This window comes from Hemitrygon akajei, chromosome 6 (assembly GCF_048418815.1).
Source record: "Hemitrygon akajei chromosome 6, sHemAka1.3, whole genome shotgun sequence".
In the NCBI taxonomy this organism is placed as follows: domain Eukaryota; kingdom Metazoa; phylum Chordata; class Chondrichthyes; order Myliobatiformes; family Dasyatidae; genus Hemitrygon; species Hemitrygon akajei.
Window position 1 is genome coordinate 88231069 of NC_133129.1, and position 26823 is coordinate 88257891.

Below are 26823 nucleotides of genomic sequence, written 5' to 3' on the forward strand. Positions count from 1 at the left end.
TTTGAGTGTGTTGTTTTGTAGTACACTCAGTGGCCACTTTATCCCACTCATTTCCCACCCCCCCCATCCTCATCACATTCTACAGGGGTTGTATTGAGAGCATCCTGAGCAGCTGCATCACTGCCTGGTTCGGAAATTGCACCATCTCGGATCGCAAGACCCTGCAGCGGATAGTGAGGTCATCGGGGTCTCTCTTCCCGCCATCACGGACATTTACACTATACGCTGCATCCACAAAGGAAACAGCATTATGAAGGACCCCATGCACCCCTCATACAATCTCTTCTCCCTCCTGCCATCTGGGAAAAGGCTCCGATCCATTCGGGCTCTCACGACCAGACTATGTAACAGTTTCTTCCCCCAAGCTATCAGACTCCTCAATACCCGAAGCCTGGACTGACACCTTGCCCTATTGTCCTGTTTATTATTTATTGTAATGCCTGCACTGTTTTTGTGCACTTTATGCAGTCCTGTGTAGGTCTGTAGTCTAGTGTAGCTTTCTCTGTGTTGTTTTTTTTACGTAGTTCAGTCTAGTTTTTGTACTGTGTCATGTAACACCATGGTCCTGAAAAACGTTGTCTCATTTTTTACTATGTACTGTACCAGCAGTTATGGTTGAAATTTTAATAAAAGTGACTTGACTTGACTTGATTAGCTACCTCCTGTACCTAAGTGGCCACTGAGTGTATGTTTGTGGTTTACTGCTGCTGTAGCCCATCCACTTCAAGGTTCACCATGTTGTGTACTCAAAAATGCTCTTCTGCACACCACTGTTGTAACATGGTTATTTGAGTTTCTGTCACCTTCATGTCAGCTTTAACCACTCTGGTCATTCTCCTCTCATTAACCTGTCCGATATTCAATCTGCATATTTACAAGCCATTGTAAAAATACCTTGGGGTGGTGGGGGGGGGGGGGGGTGGAGAATCTCATTGAAACCTAGTGAAACTGAAAGGCCAAGATAGAGAGGATGTTTCCTATAGTGGGTGAGCCTAGGACCAGAGGGCACAGTCTCAAAATAGAAGGATGTCCCTTTAGAGCAGAGATGAGGAGGAACTTTTTTAGCCAGATGATGGTGAATCAATGAAATTCACTGCCACACACGGGTGTGGAGGCCAAGTTATTGAGTATATTTAAAGAGGAGGTTGATAGGCTCTTCATTAGTCAAGGTGTCAAAGGTTACAGGGAGAAGGCATGAGAATGTGGTTGAGAGGGTTAATAAATCAGCCGTGATGAAATGGCAGAGCAGGCTCAATAGACCAAATGGCCTAATTCTGCTCCTATATTTTTACTTATTTATTGAGATACAGTGCAAAGTAGGCCCTTCCAGCCCTTTGAGCCATCCTGCTGATTCCCCAATTTAACTCTAGCCTAATCACAGGACGATTTACAATTGACCAGTTAATCTACCAACCAGTATGTCTTTGGACAGTGGGAGGAAACCAGAGAGCACCAGGAGGAAACCCACACAGTCATATAAACTCTTTAAAGGCAGCAGTGGGAAGGAGATTGTCTTATAGTCTAAAATCTTGTGCATGTCACCATTTCAGATGTAACATACATCCAGCCCCATCTAGCTGTCAGTTTGAATGAAGCACCCTGTAGTTTTGAGGTATTCTGGGCATTTCTCTGTGCTACCCTGTTTATAGTGGCAGAGGTTTACAGATCGAAGGGCCTAAGGACTCATATTTTGTAGACCTTGGCCCAACTATAGCAAGAAAGGTTATGTAGTGCTGTTGTAACAGGGTCTGTTGCACACTCTGCAGGACTACGATGGTCGGAACAATAGCTTTAGCTTCAGCAGAAATCTGAGCTTGTAATCTTTGAACTGATGTTCTAGCACAGGGGATCCCAACCTATTTTATGCCATGCAGTCTTATCGTTGACTGAGAGGTCTGTGGACCACAAGTTGGGAACCCTTGTTCAAGGAGAATGTAAAGGGAGTGCTGTCCTACTATGTAAGATGACTTGTTTCAAATCAAAGCCAGCCTGTGCTCTCATCCAGTCCTTGGTCCAGTTTAAAGATTTTCTAGGCTGTCAGAAGTACATCAGATTTCTATCATCTTTGGGTTGATTTTCCATCTTAATATACCCATCATCTTAAACTACCTTAGGGACTACTGTAATGATTTGATCTGTTTGAACGGTATGCAAGACAAGTTTCTCACTGTACTTAAGTACATGTGATCACAATAAACCAATTTATCAATTTTAAATCTAATTGCTTATTCGTTATTTGGTGATAGCTTCACTCCACAAAGAATGGTTGGAAAAGCTCTTAAAGTTCATGAAGTTGTAGTGTGGACAATTGAAAATAAGATTCTCTTTCTCTGTTTCCCATGGGGTAGTCAGTGTGGTGGGATTTTCTATTATCATTGCTGCCATTGTGAGCCGTGTTCACTTTGCTCCCTGTGCTTGTCTCAAAGGTGTGAATCTGCTGGTGGGGACTGAGAATGGGCTCATGCTGCTGGACCGGAGTGGACAGGGCAAAGTGTACAGCCTCATCAGTCGCCGGCGCTTCCAGCAGATGGACGTCTTGGAAGGGCTAAATCTCCTCATCACAATATCAGGTGTGTAATTTTATATCTCGGGCAGTGTTTGAATCGGATTCAGATTTATTATCACTGACGTGTTAAATTTGTTATTTTGGGACAGCAGTACATGGAAGACAAAATAAACGTAGAGTGTAAAAGAGGAAATAGTAAGGTAGTGGTTATGGATTGTTGAAAACTCCAATGGCAGAAAGGAGGAAATTTGTACATAAGATCATAAAACATAGGATCAGAATTAGGCCATTCAGCCCATCCAGTCTGCTCCACAATTCTCTCATGGGAAATTTATCATCCCCCTCAACCCCATTCTCCTGCCCTTTATCCCCATAGCCTTTGACACCATGAACCTACCAACCTCCACTTTAAATATACCCAATGACTTGGCCTCCAAGCTGTCTGTGACAATAAAGTCCACAGATTCATCTGCCCCTAGCTAAAGAAATTCCTCCTGAACTCTGTTCTAAATGTATGTCCTTGTATTCTGAGGCTTTGCCTACTGGTCCTGGTCTCCCCCAATTATAGAAAATATTCTTTCCACATCCACTCTCTCAGCCTTTGAAAATTAAGCAAGTTTCAATGAGATTCTCCCCCCCCCCCCCCCCATCATTCTTCTAAACTCCAATGAGTACAGGCCCAGAGACATCAAACGCTCCTTGTAAGTTAATCCGTTCACTCCAACAATCATTCTCGCGAATCTTTTCTGTGTCCTCCTCAGACAATTCCTTACAAAGGCCAATAGTTACAGGGACCCATCATTGTAAACATCTCACTGCTCTTACGAGGGCGTCATGCTGTTCTTAAAACATTTAATGGGTCCTCGGTCTCTGTACCTGCTCCCCGCTGGTACAGCTGAAGGCATGTCCCAGATGATGAGTGTCCTACGTAATGATGCCCCCTTCTTGTGATGGAGCTGGCTGAGTCTACAACCTCTGTGGCCTCTTTCGATCCTGTGCATTGGAACGGTAATGCAATTAGTCAGAATGCTCTCCCCGTTCATCTGCAGAAATTAGCTAGACTCTTTGGTGACATAGTCCCAAAGCTGCTCACACTCCTAATGAAGTATAGCCACTGGTGTGCCTCCTTCATAATTACATATGATTATGGCAATCCAACTAGTGATCTTTTGATGTAGGTTCACTAGAATATAATATCGTCAACGAGGCAGGAATTACAGCTGAGGTCAGTTCTCATCAAATTCTGTCCATGTGTCACTTTCTCTCTAGGGTCAATGACTTCAGAACCATGCCATTGAATGTTAGGCAGGGGTCATTGTTGACTGAGTTGTTGAAGGGGACCAGCTTGAGGAAGCTGGGGCCCATCCCTTGCAGACAAGGAGATGAGACCTCAACCAACCTGTGTCCAGCTCTGTCTCCTGTAACAGAATAGGTCCTTGTTTGGTGAGGCAAAATCTAGAGAGGTTTTAAAAGGGTCATAGGTGCAGTAGTTACAAACTTGTGGGAGTACTCATCTTGCACAACCTCTCTTGGCCCCAGAACACCTACACAATCAGGAAAACTCACCAACACCTCTACTTTGAGGAAGCTGAAAAGATATAGACTATGCACATCTATACTCGCATCATTCTATAAATACACAGTAGAGACTATCTTAATGTGCTGTATCATTGCACATGATACAGAAATTGCACTGCAAGGCTCTACAACAGATAGTCAAACCTGCGTAACCATCACCTGCCTACCCAACGTCAAGGACATGCATACAAAAAGGTGCCAGAAAAGGGCCAGTAATAGGCTTGAAGCATTCCACCCATTGCCCATGGACCATTTGTCTCACTCCCATCAGCCTATGTAGCATCCACATTAGGACCACCAGACTCAAAAAAAAAAAGTTACTTTCCCCAAGCAGTTATCTTGTATACACACACTCCTGTACCTAGCATCACTTTATGGACATTTAGTTGGTCAGTGTTAGCCAGCTGGTGGTGCAGTGGCATCCATACTGGACTTCGAGGCGAGAGGTCCTGGATTCGAATCTGGCCAGCTCCTTGCATGCTTTTCATCCATGCTGGGTTGAGCATCCAGCTGGCAACTCGGCCTCATAAAAAAAGTTAAAGAACCCGCAAGATTGCCACGAGGCGCGGAAAGGAACTAATAATAATAATCAACGTTTGTACATAACGTTATATATTTGTATTTATTGTGTTCTTTATCTAGTGTGTTTTTTGTGCTGCACCAGATCTGGAGTAACAGTTATTTTGTTCTCCTTTACACTTGTATACTGGAAATGATATTAAGCAATCTTGAAGAGGTGTGAAGAAGGGAATGTTTGCATTTGATCAGCTTGTTATTCCAGACTTCACTTACCGTCCCTAGGTAAACGGAACAAGCTCCGTGTTTACTATCTGTCCTGGTTGCGGAATAAGATTTTGCACAACGACCCAGAGGTGGAGAAGAAGCAGGGCTGGACCACTGTGGGCGATATGGAGGGCTGCGTGCACTACAAAGTGGGTAAGTGAAGTACCATTAAATTTCCAATATATCTGTGTCCTAAAGACCCTATCCTGTCCTCAAGTTGTATGTTCCATTGGGATCCTGTGCAAGTCACCAAGCATTGGTTCACCAGCTGAGAGCTTTACACATTATTGGCAATCGCTGAGGGCTGAGAAATCTTTTGGTTGTTAATTCGTAGTTGGCAGGAATTTGTATCATTTGGAAATGGATAAAAATAAATGAAGAGTGGGTACCTGATAACTGAAATAAAACAGTGGAGTGAAGTTTTGCAGCTGCTGTCCATAATTATACACCATTGAATCTCATTTAGTGTGTGCAAAGGATAAGTAAGGTACTGGACCGGATAAGATAAAGATATTTGTTATTCTTCCTGCAGTTTAACTTCCTTTATGCATGCTTATTTATTATTATTATTTCTTTCTGTACTTGCATATTTTATTATCTTCTGCACACTGGTTGCACACTAGTTGGTGCAATCTTTAAATGATTCTTATGGTTATTATTCTACTATGAATTTATTGACTACACCTGGAAGAAAATTAATCTCAGGGTTGTGTTAAACGTTCAGCTGGACTGGAAAGGCAGGGTATCAGAATTGGCCGATTTTGCTCGTTCCTCTCATTGCGACGCTGAGTCTGTGATTTGTGTCTAGAAGCTTCATGCTGATTTGCCCTGCTAATATGATGAAGTGAGACCCAGAGGCTTTGGGCTAACTCTGGGCTGCTGCTGGATTCAGATCTAAGGACTCATCTTGGTTCAAAACGCTGTGGCTTGCTTCTATTGTTTGCATGATTTGTGTTTTTTTTCCCTCTTTCTCTGCATATTGGGTGTTGGTCTTTATTTTTTAAATTGGGTTCTTTTGGGTTTCTTGTTCTGTGCCTGCCCTGTAAGCATATAAATCTCAGGGTTATATAATTTATTCATTCTTTGATAATAAATATCTTTGAATATATCAGGGGTTCCAATCCTGGAGTCCATGGACCACTTGCTTAGTGGTATTGATCTGTGGCATAAAAATGGTTGGGAACCCCTGATATATATGTACTTTGATAAATTTTCTTTATCAAACTTTATATATTTGCTCAGTCAGCTGTTTAACTGTGAATGTTTAGTGAATTTTCAGTCATAGCTTGTTCTGCATTTTGTTTGTGGTTTCTTTGTTTGCAAGCTTGTGTCATGCCAGTATAAATCAAGCCATCCTTGCTGCCTCGTAGACTGTTCTTATCAAAAGAATTTCGCTTGCCTATCTAGTTTGAGCGAGTTTTCAGTATAAAGATCGACCAAGAGGCAAAGTTCTTTGCTTAATTCTTGGTTCCCTCTTTCCTCACTTACAGTAGAGTAAGTTAATTGCAGTTAGATTTAATTAATTATTGCTGCAGTTTACTGTTATTTGTTAACAAAAAAGTACACTGCAAATGCTGTGGTCAAAGCAACACGTACAACACGCTGGAGGAACTCAGCAGGTTGGCCTGAAACGTTGACTGTTCGTTTCCACGGATGCTGCCTGACCTGCTGAGTTCCTCCAGCGTGTTGTACGTATTACTGTTATTTGTTGTCATGAACTTATAATAAAACATGATTTGCAACTAATTCATGACTTTCAAAGAAACCTTTTGAATAATACCTCCAAATCCAGTGGTGCCCAAGTGAAGGAAGAGAGGGGAGGGAAAAGACAAAGAACAAAAAGTTGTGGTTGTCTTGTTCTAAAACTAGCTCAGACTAAAGAGGGAAATTCATTGATAAAAGACAGCCTATGAAACTACACAAAAAACTGAAAATTCTCTTGATTATATAAGCCAGAGCAAGCGTAAAGAAAGTTAAACTATGAGGAAAGTAATAACCTAGATGTTAATCCAACAGTTTCCATTTAAAAGTGCTACTCTCTCAATGTCAGGCCCCTTTCTGTCACCCCAGTGACCATTACTCTTGTCAGTGCAGGGTACATTGTGCCAGATGTCATTACATCAAAACATGTTCTCTTCTGACATTCACATAGCAACCAGTTTCGTTCTTAATGTCCATTATGCCACTAGTGCTTAGGGTAGCAATACAGGTCCTCCATCTCTGGTGGTGTTCAAGGCTTCCTTCATCGTGTCAGTGGCTTCCTCTTACTGTCAGTCATGCAAGTCCCTCCTGAGTGGACACTCAGGAACACTGTCACACTGGAGGACTGGTGGACACTCTTAGTCTGGCCTTTGACCTGTTTTAACATGGTTAACCCTAAGAAAAGCCAAAGCACAAGGCCCTGACTCCAGCCAAAATAGTTCTTTGGGTCATTGACACACGCAAGCCTCCAAACCCCACAACAAGGTTGTGCCCCTCTTGGAGGCATCCAGTTTCTGCAAGGGTAATAAGAGACAGAGAATGTTTGGTGTAAACACTCTTTACATGTGCACATTTACACACGCACAGACATTTCCTTGTCATTCTGCTGTTGTTGCACCAAGTGTATGCACTTTAATGGTATGTTCTAACAAAGGGCTTGGCTTTATGGTGCCTTTCCTGCCATGGATATTCCCTTTCTTTAGTAATGGAGACGTGTAAATGTGTATATATTGTTTGTATACTGTATTTAAGATAGATACTTCTGTTTATTTTGTAATATGATTGTAACTACATTGTGGAGTGCAGCATATTCTAATTCATGTGTCGTCTTTAAGTTAACTTTGTGGGTAATTAAACATGGTATGTCCTGGTGCCCAAAAGAAAAACAGGGATAATTGCTCTCCGTAGCAGAGAGATATCAGGGCTGCCAGGAGTTCACACTGGACAAAGTACAGAACTGTTATTGTGTAATATTGGTAGTTTTCCTCTTGCTATTTTTGCAAGTTTGATTTTTGTCGCATCAAATAAACACCCTTGCACGAAAGTGCTACGCAACTCCAGCCATTTTCATTTCCGTCATAACCCATGTATTTCACTGGCTGTTCACTTTATCCCTGTTTCAATGAAAATAGAGGAAAGAAGCTTGGTTTGCTTTCCTCCTCAACCCATAGACATTTTTAGTGGTTGGGTGGGGAATCTTAACCAACATTTCCAATAAACTTCAGCCACTTGAACAGTCAAACTGAGCTGCATGTGGGAATTTGTAATCCTACCATGATTAAGGATCAAACCTATTTCTGATTTGTATTTCATATTCAGACAAAGATTTAGCAGGTGTACATAACAGTGAAATGCATCATTTAGTTCAACAGCCAATATAACCAAGGATGTGCTGGGGGCAAACCACAAGTAGCCCTCAGAGCGCTGCCATGGTTCACAGGCACCAACTTGATCACAGCAAATGGTGCTGTCAGAGAATTTTTAAAATAAAGCTTGATACCAATTTCAAGTGGCAAATCTTTCATTTTAGCATGATATGGACAGTCCACATGTATCGAGCTCTGAGTTACAGAGAAATCAGCTTCTGTTTATATCTAGTAGCAGACAAGTGAGCAAAACTAATACTCCTCTTAGATGTCAAAGAGTTGACAGTCCATAAAGTCTTTACTCATGATTTATGGCATATTCGTGTATGTCCATCTGGTTTGTGCAGTTGTGTTACCGCTCTGAGGAGCAGCAGTGCCTAGCCCGATAATCTTAGTTATGCAGACTTTCACCTTAATTGGAAAAACACAGGATGTCCACAAGGTCACAAAGCTTTAGCAACACACATCTCTTTTAACCCTATATTTGAAATTTTCTTCCCCAGTTGCCACCATTTCGGTGCCAACATTGCATACCACAACCAGAGAGAAACAGAATAAGACACGTTGGGGAAACAAATATGCAAATTCCAAAAGATTTTAGCCCACTAAAAGACTCAAGTGCAACAGAGCAGGTGATCCACAAAAGGGTTCACCTGCTGTATTGCGTTTCAGTGGTGTAGGATTCTTCCAATATGTCAGTCTTTGGTCTATTCAGAACAGTTTAATTTCAAGTGCAGATTGTTCCTTGCTGGATGAGGTTTTGTCTGAGAATCATCACTAGAGGAATAATCCTTTCAATGTGACATTTCCTTCACAGTGAAATACGAGAGGATCAAGTTCCTGGTTATTGCTCTGAAGAACTCTGTGGAAGTTTACGCCTGGGCCCCTAAGCCTTACCACAAGTTCATGGCTTTCAAGGTTGAGTTCTGTTTTTATTGTTCTGCAACTTACTTTCCCACTCTACCTCAATCCTAAAGTGTTTGTGCGCAACCTGCTGCTGGTGTTGCACTACTAACTTAGCAAAACAGTTTCCTGCGTAAAGGATTGATGCCATTTTTCCCATTTGACCAGAACATTGAGATTACAAGGCTTGCCTGTGTTGATGACAGGGTATAAAGGAAGGAAAGAATGGCTGCTGTTTCTACAGTACTTTTCTCAGCCCTAGTGTTATGTACTTTCTCAGGTGCTGCTGTTGCTTTAAAGCAGGGTTTCCCAACCTGGGTCCACAGTCCCCTGCTTTAAAGTAAAACATCGAGAAACAATTCTGCAATTGCAAACAAAGCTCCTACTAATACCAAAGTAATAAAAACCAGATAATCTGATTTCATATTTGATTGTGGAACTAAATATTGGTTAGGCTCTTGAACTAGAGGGATAACTTTACTCAATTTCACTCGCCCGTCATAGAGCTGTTCCCACACCTTTCAGTTCATTTCATGGTTGGGTTGAGTTATTCTCTGATCTTGGCAATTCATCTGCAAGCATTTCGTCACCATACAAGGAGACATCATACTGGGCTGTTGTTCACTTGTGGTGTGTCCTTTATATACTTATCAATCAGCTGATTGGTCGTCATTACAGCCAAACATTTGGAGGACACACCACAAATTAACGGCACACTGGTGATGTCTCCATATGTGGTAAATTGCCAAGACTCAACCCGACTATCAACCGTCCAAGCTACAAGGTTTCTGAGTTACTTCCAATTCATCTCATGCTCTCAAAATTAATTAAACTGTTTGTTTGTCGGTCCGTTTCCCTCCCCCCCCCCCCAACCCCAAGCCACACTGCCAGCAATACCCCCGATTTGGCCTAATCATGGGTCAATTTATAATGACCAGTTAACCTACCAACCCTTACATCTTTGGACTGTGGGAGAAAACCGGAGCACCTGGAGGAAACCCACGCAGTCACAGGGAGAGTGTACAAGCTTCTTGCAGAGAGCAGAGGGAATTGAATCCAGTCTTCCTGTACTGTAAAGCATTGTCCTATTATAGTTATTAGTTCTTTTTTTCTTTTTTGTACTTGCACAATTTGATGTCTTTTGCAAGTTGGTTTCTTGTCCATCCCTTTGGGTGCGGTGTTAAACAATGAGTCATAGGAGTCCAACCCAATCTCCTGCCTTCTCCCTGTATCCATTCATGCCCTGACTAATCAAGAATCTATCAACCTCTGCCTTAAATATGCATAAAGACTTGGCCTCCACAGCTGCCTGAGGCAACGAAATCCACAGATTTGCCACTCCCTGGCTAAAGAAATTCCTCCTCATCTCTGTTCTAGAGGGGCATCCCTCTATTCTGAGGCTGTGTCCTCTGGTTTTACGACTTCCAAACCACAGGAAACATCCTCTGCACAGCCATTCTATCAAAACCTTTCAACATTCGATAGGCTTCAAAACCCCCACCACCTTCATCTTCTTCCAGAGTGTACAGGCCCAAAACCATCAAGCGTTTCTCATATGATAAGCCCTTCAATCCTGGAATCATTTCATGAATGTCTTTTCAACCCTTATAGTGTCAGCGCATCCTTTCTTAGATAGGGGGCCAAAAACTGCTCTCAATACTCCTCACCAGTGCTTTTCAAAGCCTCAACATTACATCCTTGCTTTTGCATTGTAGTCCTCTCGAAATGAATGCTAACATCACATTTGCCTTCCTCACCACAGACTCGACCTGCAAATTAACCTTTAGGGACTCCTGCATGAAAACTCCCAAATCCCTTTGTACCTCACCTTTTTTTTTGAATATTCTGTACATTTAGAAAATAGTTTACACTGTATTTATTCTACCAAAGTGCATGACGATACACTTCCTGACACTGTATTCCATCTGCCACTTTTTTGCTGATTCTCCTAATCTAAGTTCTTCTGCAGCCTCTTTGCATCCTCAACACAACCTTCCCCGCCACCTATCTTCATATTGTCCACAAACTTGGCCACAAAGCCATCAATTCCATCATCCAGATCATTGACTTATAATGTAAAAAGAAGTGGTCTCAACACAGACCCCTGTGGAACACCACTGGTCACCGGCAGCCAACCAGAAAAGGCTCTCTTTATTTCCACTCTTTGCCTTTTTGCCTTTCATTGATTCTGTTGTGTTTCTTGTATTGATTCTTACTGCTCGCAAGAAAATTAATCTCGGGATTGTATATGGTGATGTATATGCAATTTAATAATAAGTTTACTTTGTGCTTTGAGCATTGCTAAGAATTCTCCTGCCTTCCTTTCTCAAACAAGCTCTTCGGTATCCATCTGAGAGTGCAAGTGATTCCGGCATCACTGTCAGTGTGGCTTTCCTCAATGTCTGTCAACGATTTGCTCTGTGAATCTATTAGCCCTCCTCTCTTTTGAAGGTTTCATGCTGTTGACGATGAGTTACAGACTGTAGGAACTAAAACACCATTACAAATGTTAAAAGGCCTTCAGCCTTCCGTCATCTACAGAGCTGGTTTAAGCAGTCAACTTTGGGGTAGACATGGAGATGTGAAACAGACCCTCCAAATGTTGGGTACTTGCTACTTATTAGGAGACAACAATCAAGGGTTTCTGTTTTTAAAATTATATTTATTGAGATACAAAGCAGAACAGGTCCTTCCAGCCATTTGAGCCACGCCCAGCAATCCCTGAGTTTATCCTCGCCTAATCATGGGACAATTTATAATGACTAATTAAACTACCAGCCAGTACACCTTTGGACTGTGAGAAGAAACTGGAGATCTAGAGGAAACCCATGGGAGAACATTCAAACAGTGGCAGAAATTTTTAAAAGAGTCAAGCATATTACCACTTGAAATGCACATTTTCAATCAGTGTCACAAGGAAACGAAGTATTCTCTCTCCCAAGACTTTATAATAGTAATTTTAGATGTACTGTGGAGAAGAAAGCCTTCAATCCACTATATCCATTCTGACCATACAGAATGTGCCTTGGTAATTCAAGTGCTTATCTTGATACTTGAATGTTTTGAAACTGTTTGCCTACACCAACATTAGAACAGCACTTCCAATGTGGGGGTAAAATGATCCTCAGATCCCATTTAAACTTCTTTTTCTAACGATAAACATGTACTTAAACTATGCTCTAACCTTTGGGGCAGTGTTTCCTCCCCTCTTCTCTCTCTATCCCGTTCAAAATTTTGTATATTTCCATTATTCCTTGGCCTCTCACACTCTCTCGCACCATTGCTTTCACTCCCTCTCTTGCTCTCGTTCACTCACACACAGTTTTTCTCCAGCTGCTCTTCAGAAATGAATGTTTCATCCCAAGCAGTCTCCTTGTGCACACTTCCCAATGCAAACACACAACCTGATGAAGAGTCTCAGTGGAAATGTGTGGGTCTTTATTCCTGTCCATAGATGCTGCCTGGCCTGTGGAGTTCCTCCAGCATTTCGTGTGTGTTGCTCTGGATTTCCAGCATTTGCAGAATCTCTTGAGTTTTTGATACCCTTTCTCTAGTGTGGTGACCAGAACTGTTCACAATACTCCAGCTGTGTTCCACCCAAAGTTTCATAAAGTTGAACCATGGTCTCACAGCTTTTCCAGTATATTCTGTGCCATGGTGAATGAAGGCAAGTATTCCAAATGCCACCTTCATCTGTGTATCTATCTCTGGCACATTCGGGGATCATTGGACCTGTGCAGAGGTCCTTCAGTGCTATTTTCAAACATTCATTGTGTGCACCTATATTCATCATCACCATGTGCCATGTCATATGATGTGGGTGATTATGCTGTTCCATCTGTCTTTAATCTGAGGTTTAATAAGCTCTTCCAAACTTTTGCCCATCCATCCTTTGATGTAACTCATCAATGTCTTGCCCTGTCAACCGCAACCTGTTCTTCCATCAATTTTTCCCATCACCGCAAGATGTTCAAGCTTCTCTTTCATGCTTGCCCCTGAAATCCTAGCTGCCATTTCCTGATTGATATCAGCTGTCTTCTTATTCTGGCTTTTCACAACACTTCTTCATTTGTTATCCTGTTCTTCCATGATATTTTCATCATTCTTCCCAAAAACCACATTTCTGCAGCTTTGAGTCTTCCTTTATTTTGCTTTGATTTTGTCCAACATTCGCTTCCTTGTGCTAGTGTGGAATAAACGTAGCACCGTAACACTCGAGTTTCGTACCCACAGAAATCGTTATTCTTTAGTATCTTGCTGAAATGCTCGAATATGCGTTTAGCAATCCCAATGCTCCCTCTAATTTCAACATCAGCCCTACCATCAGATGTTTTATCATGCTCATTAAGTATTTAAAATTCCATGTTTGTGTAATTGTTTCATTGCCCACTTTCAGTTCGTCTGTTAGTCCTTCTAATGTGCGATGCCTTGCACCTAACAGGATTAAATTCCATTTGCAGTTGCTGTCCCAAACTTACCAATTGCTTAATATCATGCTGTTTCCTAAGGCCGTTCTCTTCATTATGAACAACAATAATGCTCATATTATCTGCAAACATGCTACTTATGCCTCCTAAGTTCATATGCAGATCACTAACTTGTATTAATGGTCACAGCATCAGTAATCACAGGCTTCTGATCTCCAACAACTCTCTTCCACCACTTTCAGCCTCCCGTTACCAAACCAATTGAGTATCCAGTTTGCCAGCATGTCTTGGATCCAGTTGGCTTTAACTTTTCATGTAGAATCTTGTAGAAAGTCTTCCTCAACTTCTCATTGATACATCAACCACAGCCCTCCAATATATAGGTTTCTCCTGCTATCCAAAAGTAGAGCGTTCCTATGAAACATTTCATAAGCCGAAATGGTATAAAGCGAAGAAGCAATTACCATTAATTTATATGGGAAAATTTTTTTGGGTGTTCCCAGACCCAAAAAAACCTGCCAAATCATACCAAATAGCACATAAAACCTAAAATAACACAAACATATACCGGTAGTAAAAGCAGGAATGATATGATAAATACACAGTCTATATAAAGTAGAAATAATGTATGTACAGTGTAGTTTCACTTACCAGAATCGGGAAGGTTTAGCCAAAACCGATTTGTAGAAAAAAATCGGCACATACACGCATGCGCACACACCTGCCCACGTAAGGCTTCACGGTCATGGTAGTCTTTCTCGGGGTAAACACAAGTTTAAAGCGGGCGCCCTTTTTCGTAAAAGCAAAATTCGTCTTTGGATTTCTTGAGGTTAGCGAAAACAGGTACTAATTGTAAAAGCGAACTTTGGTAAAGCAGGAATCACCTGTATCTTGTTACCTCTGCATTTTAATACATCACTTATGGAAATACCCTAAACTAATTAGATGTACTTCAGCAAACAGATTGGTTGATTTGTTGAAAAAGAAAATCTTTTGTTTGTATTTTCTTCCCAGTCATTCACAGATCTGCCTCATAGACCATCATTAGTTGACTTGACGGTGGAAGAAGGTCAGAGGTTAAAGGTTGTTTATGGATCTAGCACTGGTTTCCATGCAGTTGACGTGGATTCTGGAAATACCTACGACGTTTACATCCCAGTGCATGTAAGTTTGAAAGGTTTTAGTTTATTTCACCCTGTGTATTGATATCAAGCCACCGCTAAGTCCCTTCATTGCATTCAGGATGATACCTTGGTCTTTTTGATTGCCTCTCCCTCCTGCTCATTACTCTGATTGCCCTGTAAGTTTGGTGTTTATTTTTATGGTATGAATTTTTCCATCATTGGTGTCAATGTCATTGAGGTAAGTAACACCTTGCTGGCACTCTTGCACTTTGCTTGCATGTGGTGCGGCTCTCGTTCCTGTAGCGATGTGCGGAAGTCTTTGCAGCCAAGGTTGATGTTAAAAGTCATTACCAAGAGAGTAACTAGTTCCACAACTTCAAAAGAAGTTGTTCCTTCATTGAATTCCTAATGATCAAGCTCCAATGTGAGGGATGTCACATTGGACTTGGGCATTAAGGATTCTGTGAAGGATCTTTCGCATTCAGATGTTGTACAGGAAATCTGGAGATGTTCTACACAGTGCCTCAGCAAGAGGAATGCTTGGGGATAGGACAGGGAGTGATAATTGATCTGCTTTTGAACCAATTGTTCAAATCAATGATAATTAATGAATTCTCATTCATCCTGCTTACCTCTCTGTGTGTCACCATTCCGAGATGAGACAGCATCAGGATGATTGAAATGAGGAGTGTTCCTTCAGCTCCATCGTGTAACCCACTCTTTCAGGAAGAGGAAAATGGAGATATTTCTATTCCTAGCTATGAGGCAAAAAAAATGTTTATGTGGTCCAATCCAGTGTATTAATAACATTCAGAGTGTGAGATGTGACCAGATCATGGTGGGCTATCGAAGCCCATGTAAATGTATTGGGAATGGTGGGGATTCACAAGAATACTGAACCACAGTCACAGGCATGTCAGCAAATGAAGTATGGAGGTGAGGTTGCATCTAGAAGGCTTAGGAGTCATCTAAACGGAGTTTTAAACTGATCATTTTCTGTTGGGGAATGCAGAACAAGGAGCTATGGTTTTAAAATTAGGAAATTTTATCATGAAGTTAGGAAGCAATTTTGCACACAAGCTGAAGAAAATTCAGAACTCCTCCTACAAAGAATACCATGATGATGGTAGCACCCATCAACAACAATCCCCACCCCACCACCACCCACGACATGCTCTCTTCTCACTGCTGCTATCAGGTAGAAGGTACAAGAGCCTCAGGACTCGCACACCAGGTTCAAGAGTAGTTATTACCCCTTGACTATCAGGCTCTTGAACCAAAGGGGATAACTTCACTTTCCCCAACATTGAACTGTTCCCACAACCTGTGGACTCACTTCTAAGGACTCTTCATCACATGTTCTTGTCATTTATTGCTATTTGATTATATTTGTATTTGCACAGTTTGTTGTCTTCTGCAGTCTGGTTCAGCACCCTAGTTGGGTGGGTGGCCTTTCATTAATTCTGTTATAGTGACTATTGTATAGATTTGCTGAGTATGCTCACAGGAAAATGAACCTCAAGGTTGTATATGGTGACATATATGTACTTTGATAATAAAGTTTTCTTTGAACTTTGAATCTTTTCAGAATCAGTTTTAATATCACTGGCATATGTTGTGAAATTTGTTGAAATTATAAAAATGTTTTAGGTAAGAATATCATTCAAGGTGAAAAGAGGTGGGTAAATTGAAGGGTAAATTAGCTGATAGAATGGTGAATGGGGCTGAATGACTAATTCCTATCCCTTTGTGTCTGCTTTCAACACAAAATCTTTCATCTTTTAATGTCTAGATTCAGTCCCATATGGTGCCTCATGCCATTGTTATTCTACCCAACACTGCTGGAATGGAAATGCTTCTGTGCTATGAAGATGAAGGAGTTTATGTGAACACCTATGGCCGTATTATGAAGGATGTGGTGCTACAGTGGGGTGAGATGCCAACCTCTGTGGGTAAGTTGCCTACAAACTGAGGCATTACTTTGTGAACCTTTCTCACTGCCTTTTTTTTTTCTCTGACTGTCCAAAGGTCCCTTGAGAAACTCTATTGTCAATGCAGAGAAGCATTGTTCCAGGTCAGATGCTTGGTGGTAGCTGATTCAAAAGCTGATCCTGGGCCTAGTCACACGCACAAGTTCAGGCAGAGGTTGCTAAGTTACAATGCAGAGCAGGAATCTCTTCTGCAATTGTGGCACTTAAAACTGAGAACATTTCTTGATCTGCTGGTCTGTTAATTGCCCCATAATGAAGGTAGTCTCTCAATTCACTATCAACTAGACCAGGACAGACTGCATCCATTCACATTGTATGTTGCACCAGTTTTCTTGATGTGTAGCTCCCCCGGTACAATGAGGCCCAGCCAGCTTGAGGAGCTATACCTCACCTTCCCTCTGGGCTTCCTTCTAGACTTGCTATCAAGTTCTCCAACTCCCTTGTCTGAATCAGAACTGGCCATTTTCAGCAGCACACACAAACTCAGCAGGTCAGGCCGTATCTATTGGAGGGGAATAAACAGTCGACATTTCAGACTGAGAGCCTTTGTCAGCTTCAGGGGGAGAAAACCAGAATAAGAAAGTTGGGGGAGGGGGGCGAGAATGGAAGGTAACAGGTGAGACCTGACAGTGGAAGAATGGTGGGATTATGTGAGAAACTGGGAAGGAATAGGTGGAAGAGATAATGGACAGAAAAAGAAAGAATCTATAGGGAGGTGGGTAGGTAAGGAGAAGAGAAGGGAGTGAGAGAATAACCAGGGAATCTGGTAGTTGAGGACAGTGGACCATGGAATAAAGGGAAGGAGGAGGGAACTCAAAGGGACACAGGCAGGTGAGGAGAAAGATAGGAGAGAGAGTAACTAGAATGATGAATGGAGAAGAAAGTGGGTAGAGGGGAGTAATTACTGAAAGTTAGAGATATCGATCTTCATGCCATCAGGTCGGAAGCTCGGTTAATCTTATTTGTATAGTGAGACCGGCTGGGCGTGTCACTCAGTGTTACTGTTTAGAACACATAACACAAACAAAGAAACTTGTAAAAATGTACTAGTTACTGTTCCCATTCAAGCAGTATAACAGTAATATTTGCTTCTACGCATTCCTCCCTCCCCTCCTCCCCTACTGAAAGCTGTTTCTCTCTCTCTACAGATACTGTCTCACCTGGTTGTTTCCGACATTTTCTGTTTCCATTTCATATTTCTACAATGCTGCTGGCTTTCCATTTCCTGTGTGCCCTTAGCATGACTTCAATACACTGAACAATCAGAATCAGACTATAAAATAAATCCTAATGTATGCTGGAGCTGGAGTAAATAGCTAATCTTTTTCAATGGCAGGAATGCCCCTGGGCAACTTCAGTAGGGTAGCACCTTAACATTAAAAGATTCAGAAATACCAACGTACTGGTTCTTTTTTTGCCTGTTATGCTGTTGGCGTTCATGGATTCCTTCATCACGTCAGTAACTTCCTGTTGATTTTCATGACTGTCAGTCATGCAAGTACTAGGTGGAGACTCAGGAATTCTGTCACACATAGATGTAGAACAGCACTCATTGCTGTTTCCATAAGTTTTGTTTGACCAGTCAGGGTTGTTAGCCCTGAGCTGAACCCCCAAGCGTGGAGGATCGGTGGACCACTCTTAGTCTGGCCTCTACCCTTTGACCTGTTTGGCATGGGTGACCCTACCAAGAGCCAAAGCATAAAGCCCTGACTTCAGCCAACATAGCTCAACAGGTCATTGAGGCACGCAAGCCTCCAAACCCTACAACAAGGTGGAGGAACATACTGCGTATGCAATACTGCATATGCATGTTCCTCTTGGAGGAACATACTGGTCAAGGTGACATTTTTTTCTGCAGTTGAATGTACAGCAGAGATTATTCCTGCCGGAAAATACACAGGTATTTTAATTGTAATGGCAGGGACCAGGAAGTGGTTATATATCTCTTTTTCTTTTGCTCTACTACCAGCTGAGGTTGTGACTGGGGTACATGACTTCCTATTTACCTTTGATACCTTTGTTTTAAAAAATAATCCTTTAAGGCTCAAACTCAAAACTTAACCATTGACCCTCTGACTTGTGATTGAAAGTTCAAAATTTTATTGTGTCCCAAAATGTGTTTCCTAATTTCATTCCCGAAAAGCTTGGTTCCAATTTTTTAACCCATCTTCACCCCTATTCCTGGAGCGGAATATCCCAAGCCCATATTTCTAACTCAGTTTCATATCTGAAAGCATTAACCAAAATGAATTTAACCTGTCAAGGAATGTAACTGCAGTTTCTAGTGTTGTGACTGTCAATGAAAGCCACTAGAGAGACTTGCAGCTGTAGGAGTATAAAAGGTTTTATTCAGTACATACTGGAGTCACTCTGGAGAGAGGCTGTCTGACCCAACATTACATCACATCTTTATATGCAAAAGAACAAGGGTAACAGCAGGACAGTTCTATAATTAAAGTGCATCCATAATGCTTCCTTTGAGTTACATGTAATTTTCAAACACTTGGATCTTCACACCAATAGACACTCTAGGGTGAATGTTAATCACCACTGTCTCTGAACTGCATTCATGCATATGCAGACATCTCAGGTCAATGGGGTGTTTCCTGGTTTGCAATTGACCCAGTCTGCAGCTGCAGGAAGACCATTGTTCTGAGCTACATTTTAACCTCAATCTACAATCCGCAGTCAGATCTGAAGACTGCTTGCTGTTGAAATTAAATTTTGTTATATTCCATAACTCCAGAATATGCCCTAATGCTACAATCACCCATTCTCATTTAACCTTTTAGATGCTGGGGATCCGATAAATCTATCCATCCTTGCATCATTACATAGAACACAGAAGAGTACAGCACAGGAACAGGCCTTTCAGCCTACAATGTTGTTCTGAACCAGCTAAAAGATAAATCAGAAACACCCAAACACTAATCCCTCCTACCTACACCATGTCCATATCCCTCTATCTTCCTTACATCCGTATGCCTGCCCAAACATAACATAAAGGCATCCACCACATCCCCTTTGAACCTACCCCTTCTCATCTTCAATGTATGCCCTCTAGTATTTGACATTTCAACCCTGGGAAACAGACACTCTCTGTCCACACTATCTATGCCTCCCATATCCTATAAGGATATACTATACCAGTCAGGGGTGAGTTACTAAAGGCATCTCCATCCAATTACTGACTCAATCTTGACTGAGCTGACAGTGGAAGTGGCACCAAGTATGCAATTTTTCATCAGTAACAGAGCATCTTGAAACTCATGTTACTGTGCATTATGTCTTTGTACAGCGTACATCTGTTCAAATCAGATCATGGGTTGGGGTGAGAAGGCCATCGAAATCCGATCTGTGGAGACGGGTCACCTCGATGGAGTTTTTATGCACAAAAGAGCACAGCGGCTAAAGTTCCTTTGTGAACGCAATGATAAGGTAATGTGCACTGCAGGGCTTGTCCGACAGACTTTCAACAACTTTGTAAAGGAAATTTTCTGGAGGGGGCAATGCGTAATTCAGCCCTGGAAATGGGGAGAGCCTCTGATCTAACCCTATAGACTTGTCACGTCTCCTTCCAAAAGCAAATGAGTTGAAGATCGCCGATCTTGCTCTTCTATTTGCATTATGATTGGTAGGTTAATTACCCACAGTCCCCTAGAGCATGGGGGAGAGGTAGAAACTGAGAGAGGGGAGAATTGGGAAGGTGAGCAGAATAAACTGTAAAAGTGTTAAATGAATACATGAGGACTGGCATGGGCACAGTGGGCTGAAGGGCCTGTTCCATCAGAGCATAAGATATAGGAGAAGAATTAGGCATTTGACCCATCAAGTCTCCTCCACCATTTCATCATGGCTGATCCATTTTCCCTCTCAGCCCCAGTCTCCTGCCTTCTCCCTGTAAGCCTTTGTACCCTGACTAACCAAGGATCTATCAACCTCTGCCTTAGATATACCCAACGACTTGGCTGTTCTATACCGTACAGCTCTGTGACCCCATTGGCCACTGAATTTCAGCTTTCTGATAACTTCTCAAACTCGTGCAAATGACGGACAACTTCCGTGTGACATAATTTAGTCACTGCAATTGGCTCTTCCCTCACCATGAATTACAAACGTGCAGCAAGTAGTTGAGAGTGAGACATCAAGAAAGAAGTAGATCATATGAAGGCACTAGTGAGATAGGACAGAAAACATTATTTATGAAATCCAGGGAGCAGCAAGCAATCTTCATGAGGATCTCAGCAGGTTAAGCAGCATCTGTAGGAGGAAAGGAATTGTTGACATTTTGGAATGAAGCCCTGCAATAGGATATTGACCCCAAGTGTCAGCAATCCCTTTCTTCCCACAGATGCTGTTGTACCATCTTCTACCAGCTGATTTTGTTGCTGTCTTGTCTCTCCAGGAAATCCAGAGACACCCCTTCATCCAGAGAGTGGCACAAACATAGAGGATTTGCATTCCATGTGTTTGTTGTGACAACAGCGTAGAGCAGGGGTTCCCAACATTTTATTTATGCATTAGACCCTCACCATTAACCGAGGGGTCTGTGGACCCCAGGTTGGGAATCCCTGGTGAAGAAGAATGCTGGGTAAACATGGGGAATAAGTTGTTAATGGGATTCAATAAAGTGGAGGGGCACAAAAGGCTGCTTGAACCTGCAGCAACAGAAATAAAGCTGGAGGAACTCAGCAGGTCAGGCAGTATCTGTGGAGGGAAGTGGGTAGATAACATTTGGATCGAGACCTTTCATCTGAACTGAAAGATAGAGTAGAGATGGCTTGTATAAAGAGGTGAGGGGAAAGGTTGGAACAAGAGCTTCCAGGTTATGGTTGAGTGCAGGCAAGGAGGAGTGGTAGGTGAAAGGAGGAGAGGCTGGGAGAGTGTATAAACAGCAATGTGCACTCAATGGCCACTATATTAGGTACAGGAGTGAAACCCAGTATCGTCTTCTGCTGTAGCCTGTCCACTTCAAATTTTGACCTGTTGTCCATTCAGAGATGCTCTCCTGCACAGCACTGTTATAACGTGTGGTTATTTGAGTTGCTGTCGCTTTCCTGTCAGATTGACCCATCAGGCCATTCTCCTCTGACCTCTCTCATTAACAAGGCTTTTTCGCCCACAGAACTACCGCTCACTGGATTTTTTTTTGTTTTTCCACACCATTCTTTGTAAAGTCTGGAGCCAAGGGTACCCAACCTGGAATCCACAGTCCCCTCGGTTAATAGTAGAGGGTCCATGGTTTCAAAAACGGTTGGGAACCCCTGCTCTAGAGACTGTTGTGCATGAAAATCCCAGGAGATCAGCAGTTTTTGAGATGCTCAAGCCACCCTGTCTGGTACTAACAATCCTTCCACGGTCAAAGTCACTTGCTTCCCATTTCTTCCCCACTCTGATACTTGGTCTGAACCATATCTGAATGTTTTTATGCATATTGAGTTGCTGCACATGAATGGCTGATTAGATGTTTGCATTAATGAGCAGGTGTACCTAATAAAGTGACCACTCAGTGTGGCGCTGAGGGAGAAAACACTCTTTTGTATATGTATGTATATGTAAAATACTGTAAATGCTTTTTCCTAAAACTCTAATCACTGTGAAACTTTATACTCACCTCAGTTCTTCCCTTTAATTTTCCACAGGTCTTTTTTGCCTCTGTCCGTTCAGGTGGAAGTAGTCAAGTTTATTTCATGACGTTAAATAGGAACACAATCATGAACTGGTAAAAAGGACAACCTGTTGGACTACTGATGTGTTGGATACTGTAAATACATATGACGGTGCATTTTGTAGATCAGAGATTTAAGTGGGATGTATAGACCATGGAGAGGTTTCTGTGGAACTTGGAATGGATCTCGTGCCTCAAAAGACATTATCATGAACCTGTTGCTTTAAAGGTTTTTTTTTTCCTTTCCTTCTTCTGGAGAACGAATTTGACAGCTTGGCTGCAGTTGTATCACCTATCCAGCATGCTTTACTCATTCAAAGCCAAGGCTGCTTCTGACTGGCAGCAGAGCACATGGATACAGTGTGCACTTGGTTGTGGTTGGGGGGGTGATGAATAATGGTTGGACTTGCTTTGAAACAAGCCACTGTTCCGATTGGAAAGGGAGTGCGGAATACTACCAGTTAACCCTGTTACCATAAATAGTCCAAGCCATCTTCCTCAATCAGAAAGCTGGAAAAATATGGGTTAAGTCCGGATTGGTAGCTCACTGTTTGTGTGTGTGTATGTGTGTGTGTTAATTTTTTATGTCTATTTTAGAATAGAATTAAGGTTTTAAAAGTAGATTTTCAACTTTTTTTCATAAATCCAAATGCCAAAGTTTGCAAGACTGCCTACTTTCTGATCAATCGCAGCAAATTAAGGCCTTGAGAGGTGCGGGGGATCCCTGTTGTTGATTTGAGGGACCATTCATCTTAATTGAGGGCAAGGTCTGCACTTGGGTAAAATGGTTGTACAAACCAACACAGTGCACCATTTTGTATTGAGAGGCCATGTTGAGTGGCTCCATGATGTGCTTTGATTGGCGTTATTGGATTGCACATAGATTAATCATAGTTGAATTGAGACTATTTGACACTTTTTTCCAGTAACTCGTCTCTCTATCCTCTAAGCTCTGAAGTTTGGCAGGAATCATTCACTGCTGTACATCCACCATTAGGTCTGTTTACTGCTTTCCCTTCCTTAAGTTTGACACCTGTGAGTACAGCATAATGTGCAAAATTGGTCTTATTAGGTCTTGTGGCCTTGGCACATTTCTCTATTTTGGAACAGTACGGTTCTTCCCCATGGCTTCCAAAGCCTTCAGAAATTTAATTCTCGTATGTTTGTGCCTACGGGGACATTGCAATCAGTAGTGATAAAGTTTGCCACTCAATGGCTTGGTGGAAGGAAGGAAGTGGTGAGAGGGGTAATGAGAGTTGAGTCAACATCAGGTTCTGCCATTCACCTGATTGTCTGGATTAGAAACTCTGCCCCGTGATTTATCTGTTGCTATGTTACTGATAGTCAGATACTTGTCTCCTAGTTTTCTGTGCTGTCTCACTGAAGGTGAGCGTGTCCTGGCGTGGTTTAATGTTTCTTCACCCACTTACTTTACTAAACTTCAAGGATCTTGCAGGAGAATGTGGCAAGATCCATCTTCTATATGTGATTGGTTATCTCCACACTAATTTCAGATACACTAGTCTCCCTCAAGCTGTGTGATTCAAAACTAAACACTACATCATTTTTCCCAGGGGTTGCCAACCTGGGGTCTGCAGACCCCGTGCTTAATGGTATTGGTCCATGGCATAAAAAAGGTTGGGAACCCTCTGTTTTAGACCTTTATGGAGAGCCATTTCAAATAAATTTAAGCGGTTCCCCCAGTACATTGGGAAAACCATTCCTGGACTACAATTTTAGTGAACAGTGACAGTCAGATGTGTGGGGAAGCAGTGTCTACTGTAAAGAAATTTCCTCTTAGTTCTTAATACAAAATTAAATCACTGAATTGTTCTTTTCTTGCCTGAAATTTTATTTTAAAATGTCATTCCCTGGTGAAAATGTTCAGGAGCTTTTATCCCTAGCTCCTTGGTTTTAGTGAATAAATTATCATTATCTTTTGAAGTACAACTGTTAGTAACTTGAGATTATATGTAGATGATGCCATTAATAGAACCGCATGTCAAGGAATAGGGGAAAGGGTGGGGTGATATCATAAATTCTCAACTCTCCTCAGCTAAAACCTACCAGTTGTTCTTTAGATGTCAAGGTCTGTTCATGGATTTAAACAAAGTTATCCAAGTTTCCCTTCAGAGTTTCATAAACTAGTGTATCTCTTCTTGAAGTCTGGTCTTTCATGCGTTGATTGCTATCATGATGTTGGTTGGAACACTCAGAACCTCAGCTCTGTTTCCCATTCTTAAGATAGTTATCAATCTGTACCATAACTGCTCATTCCCATCTTTGCTTTGTTTCCCCATATCCCTATGAGCAGTGCCCGGGTTCCCTTCTCCCCCTACTCTTAACTTACTCTGCTGAAAGCTCCAAACCTTTTAGTTCAGCACATCTCCAACGCCATTGTGGCCTCTGCTGCTCCACAAAGACCATTCCAGATATGGACCACCTCTTTGAAAGTGTGGTGTTTCCAGCTGAAAAATGAATGCATGGATCTGGACTATCCTAAAACCAGAACTTCTAGCTTCTGTTTTCACACCCTGCTTGTGATTTCTGCTCGGTTTGCCTCTGTCAGGAACCATGTGCTTTGCACTCTGTAGAACTGGCTGTTTGCTGTAGGTGTGGTCAACATACTACCATCTACTCTGAGGAATTGGCTATTTGCTGGCATCGTTACCAATTACGAATGTGACGTGTCCAGAGTGCCTTGTATGATTTCTCTCACCAGGGGCCACTTTTAGAGAGGCATTGGTGACAGGACATCAAATTCAGTCAGAAATACAGAGCATTAGGTTGTAAGATCAATTCCACTACCAGTCCATGACCACTAAGGAGCTCCACTTCACACCAATGCAGCCACACTCTTGTTCTCATTGTTGATTGTAATTTGCAATTTGCTGCTACATTTTGGGTAGAGAATTGACTTGTTTTTGTTTTCCCTGGCTGTCTTGGTTATTAAACTAGATTGAAAGTAGTCTTGCAGTGAACTTATTTTTATGCTCTTGAACTACCCTACTGCAGAGAATGTGTGCATTAAAATATGAGGTTCGAATTTAATGAGTTTTACCAGACTCTATGTACTGTGCGCCTGGAATTTATTCTTTAATAAAATGTTACAGTGGAATAGGGTAATTGAATGGAACCGAACTTCAGTGATACACTCTTGGCATCCTTTGTCTTGAGTCTGTCCATTGCTGCAGATCTACAAGTGGTGTCTGCTTGAACTTGCCCAAAGTCGATGGTTATTAGATCAGTTGATTTTCTCATGCACCAGGCTGTAGTAAAACTCCTTGTTGGCAAAACAGTACACATAACAAATGCCACAAAGAGAAAGGTTCAATGTTTCTATTTAATATCAGAGAATGTATACAATATATAATCTGAAATTCGTACTCTCTGCAGACATCCACGAAACAGAATAAAAACCCCAAAGAATGATGACAGGAAAACGTTAGAAGCCCAATAGCTCCCCCTGCCCCCTACACACAAGCAGCTGCAAAGCATCAACCCCCCCCCACCCACCATGCAATCAATAGCAAAGCCCCCAAAGAGACCATGATCTAGAGTTCATCAACAAACAACCACTGTTCACCCCAATAGTTTGACATGCCAGTCTTGAGAGAGAGATAGCACTCCTGCCATAGAGAGAGGGGAGACCAACAGCACACTATTTTGATGTTACAGACTGCAACATCACTCTCATTTCAAGTTCCCCAACTCAAGAATCGGCAGAAAATCTCTCACCATTGAGACAGAAGGTGATTGCACAAGTGCGGAGGTTCAAAGGTACAAAGATTGTAGTGCTGTCTGAAGTAGTTCCATAAGAAGTGTCCACAATTAGATTATTTTGCCCACAGCAGGTTGGTCAGCTTCTGTATAGAGAGCAACAAGTATAAGTTTATTTTCTCTGTGTACAGACACTACCTGATCTGCTGAGTATGTCCTCCATTTTGTTTCAGATTTACCAGCATGTGCAGGATTTTACTTTTGGATCACTTTGTTTAGTACCTGGGCCATCTTTTTTTCATATTGCAGGATTGGGTGGATCCCACTCAGCTTGTTTGCTGCTCTGTGATAATCAAGGGACTGAGGGAGGAAAGAGTGAGATAGTGTGATTGGGTGGCATCTACAAGTATTCAGACCTGTGGCATTGGGAGTAGCGGGCTTAATGAGACCCATTCGTTTGACAAATGGGATGCAGCAATTGCTTTAACACACAGTGGGAATTCCCATGCTGCAATTAATTTAATGAACTTACTCTCTGCTGAGGCTTTAATCATATCCAGTTGATGTGGGTAATGCACACAAAGTCTACTGCCTTGTATTGAAACCTAGGGAAGGAAGAGGTTAACTCAAGCAAGGTGGCCTCCATAATTCAGGATGGTATTTAAATCCATTGAAATGTTATAAATTCTAAAGTAAATGATCTGTATAAGCTTGTGATATAGATCCTTAATAGAGTGATGACTGGGGTGGGGGTGTGGTTGGTTCCAGTTCACATT

General features: G+C 41.9%; 1 protein-coding gene across 4 annotated transcripts in view; it reads left to right on the forward strand.

The window, feature by feature from the left end:
• LOC140729228 (misshapen-like kinase 1) overlaps positions 1–25445 on the forward strand; it is a 333768-nt gene extending 308323 nt beyond the window's left edge. For all 4 annotated transcript variants that reach the window (XM_073048755.1, XM_073048756.1, XM_073048757.1 and 1 more), the window contains 7 exons: positions 2427–2570; positions 4886–5020; positions 9032–9132; positions 14559–14708; positions 16461–16620; positions 19958–20097; positions 22302–25445. In XM_073048755.1, the coding sequence (XP_072904856.1) occupies positions 2427–2570; positions 4886–5020; positions 9032–9132; positions 14559–14708; positions 16461–16620; positions 19958–20097; positions 22302–22385 (914 nt within the window). In that variant the 3' untranslated portion in view covers positions 22386–25445. The remainder of the gene's footprint in view (positions 1–2426; positions 2571–4885; positions 5021–9031; positions 9133–14558; positions 14709–16460; positions 16621–19957; positions 20098–22301) is intronic.
• Positions 25446–26823: the final 1378 nt, after the last annotated feature.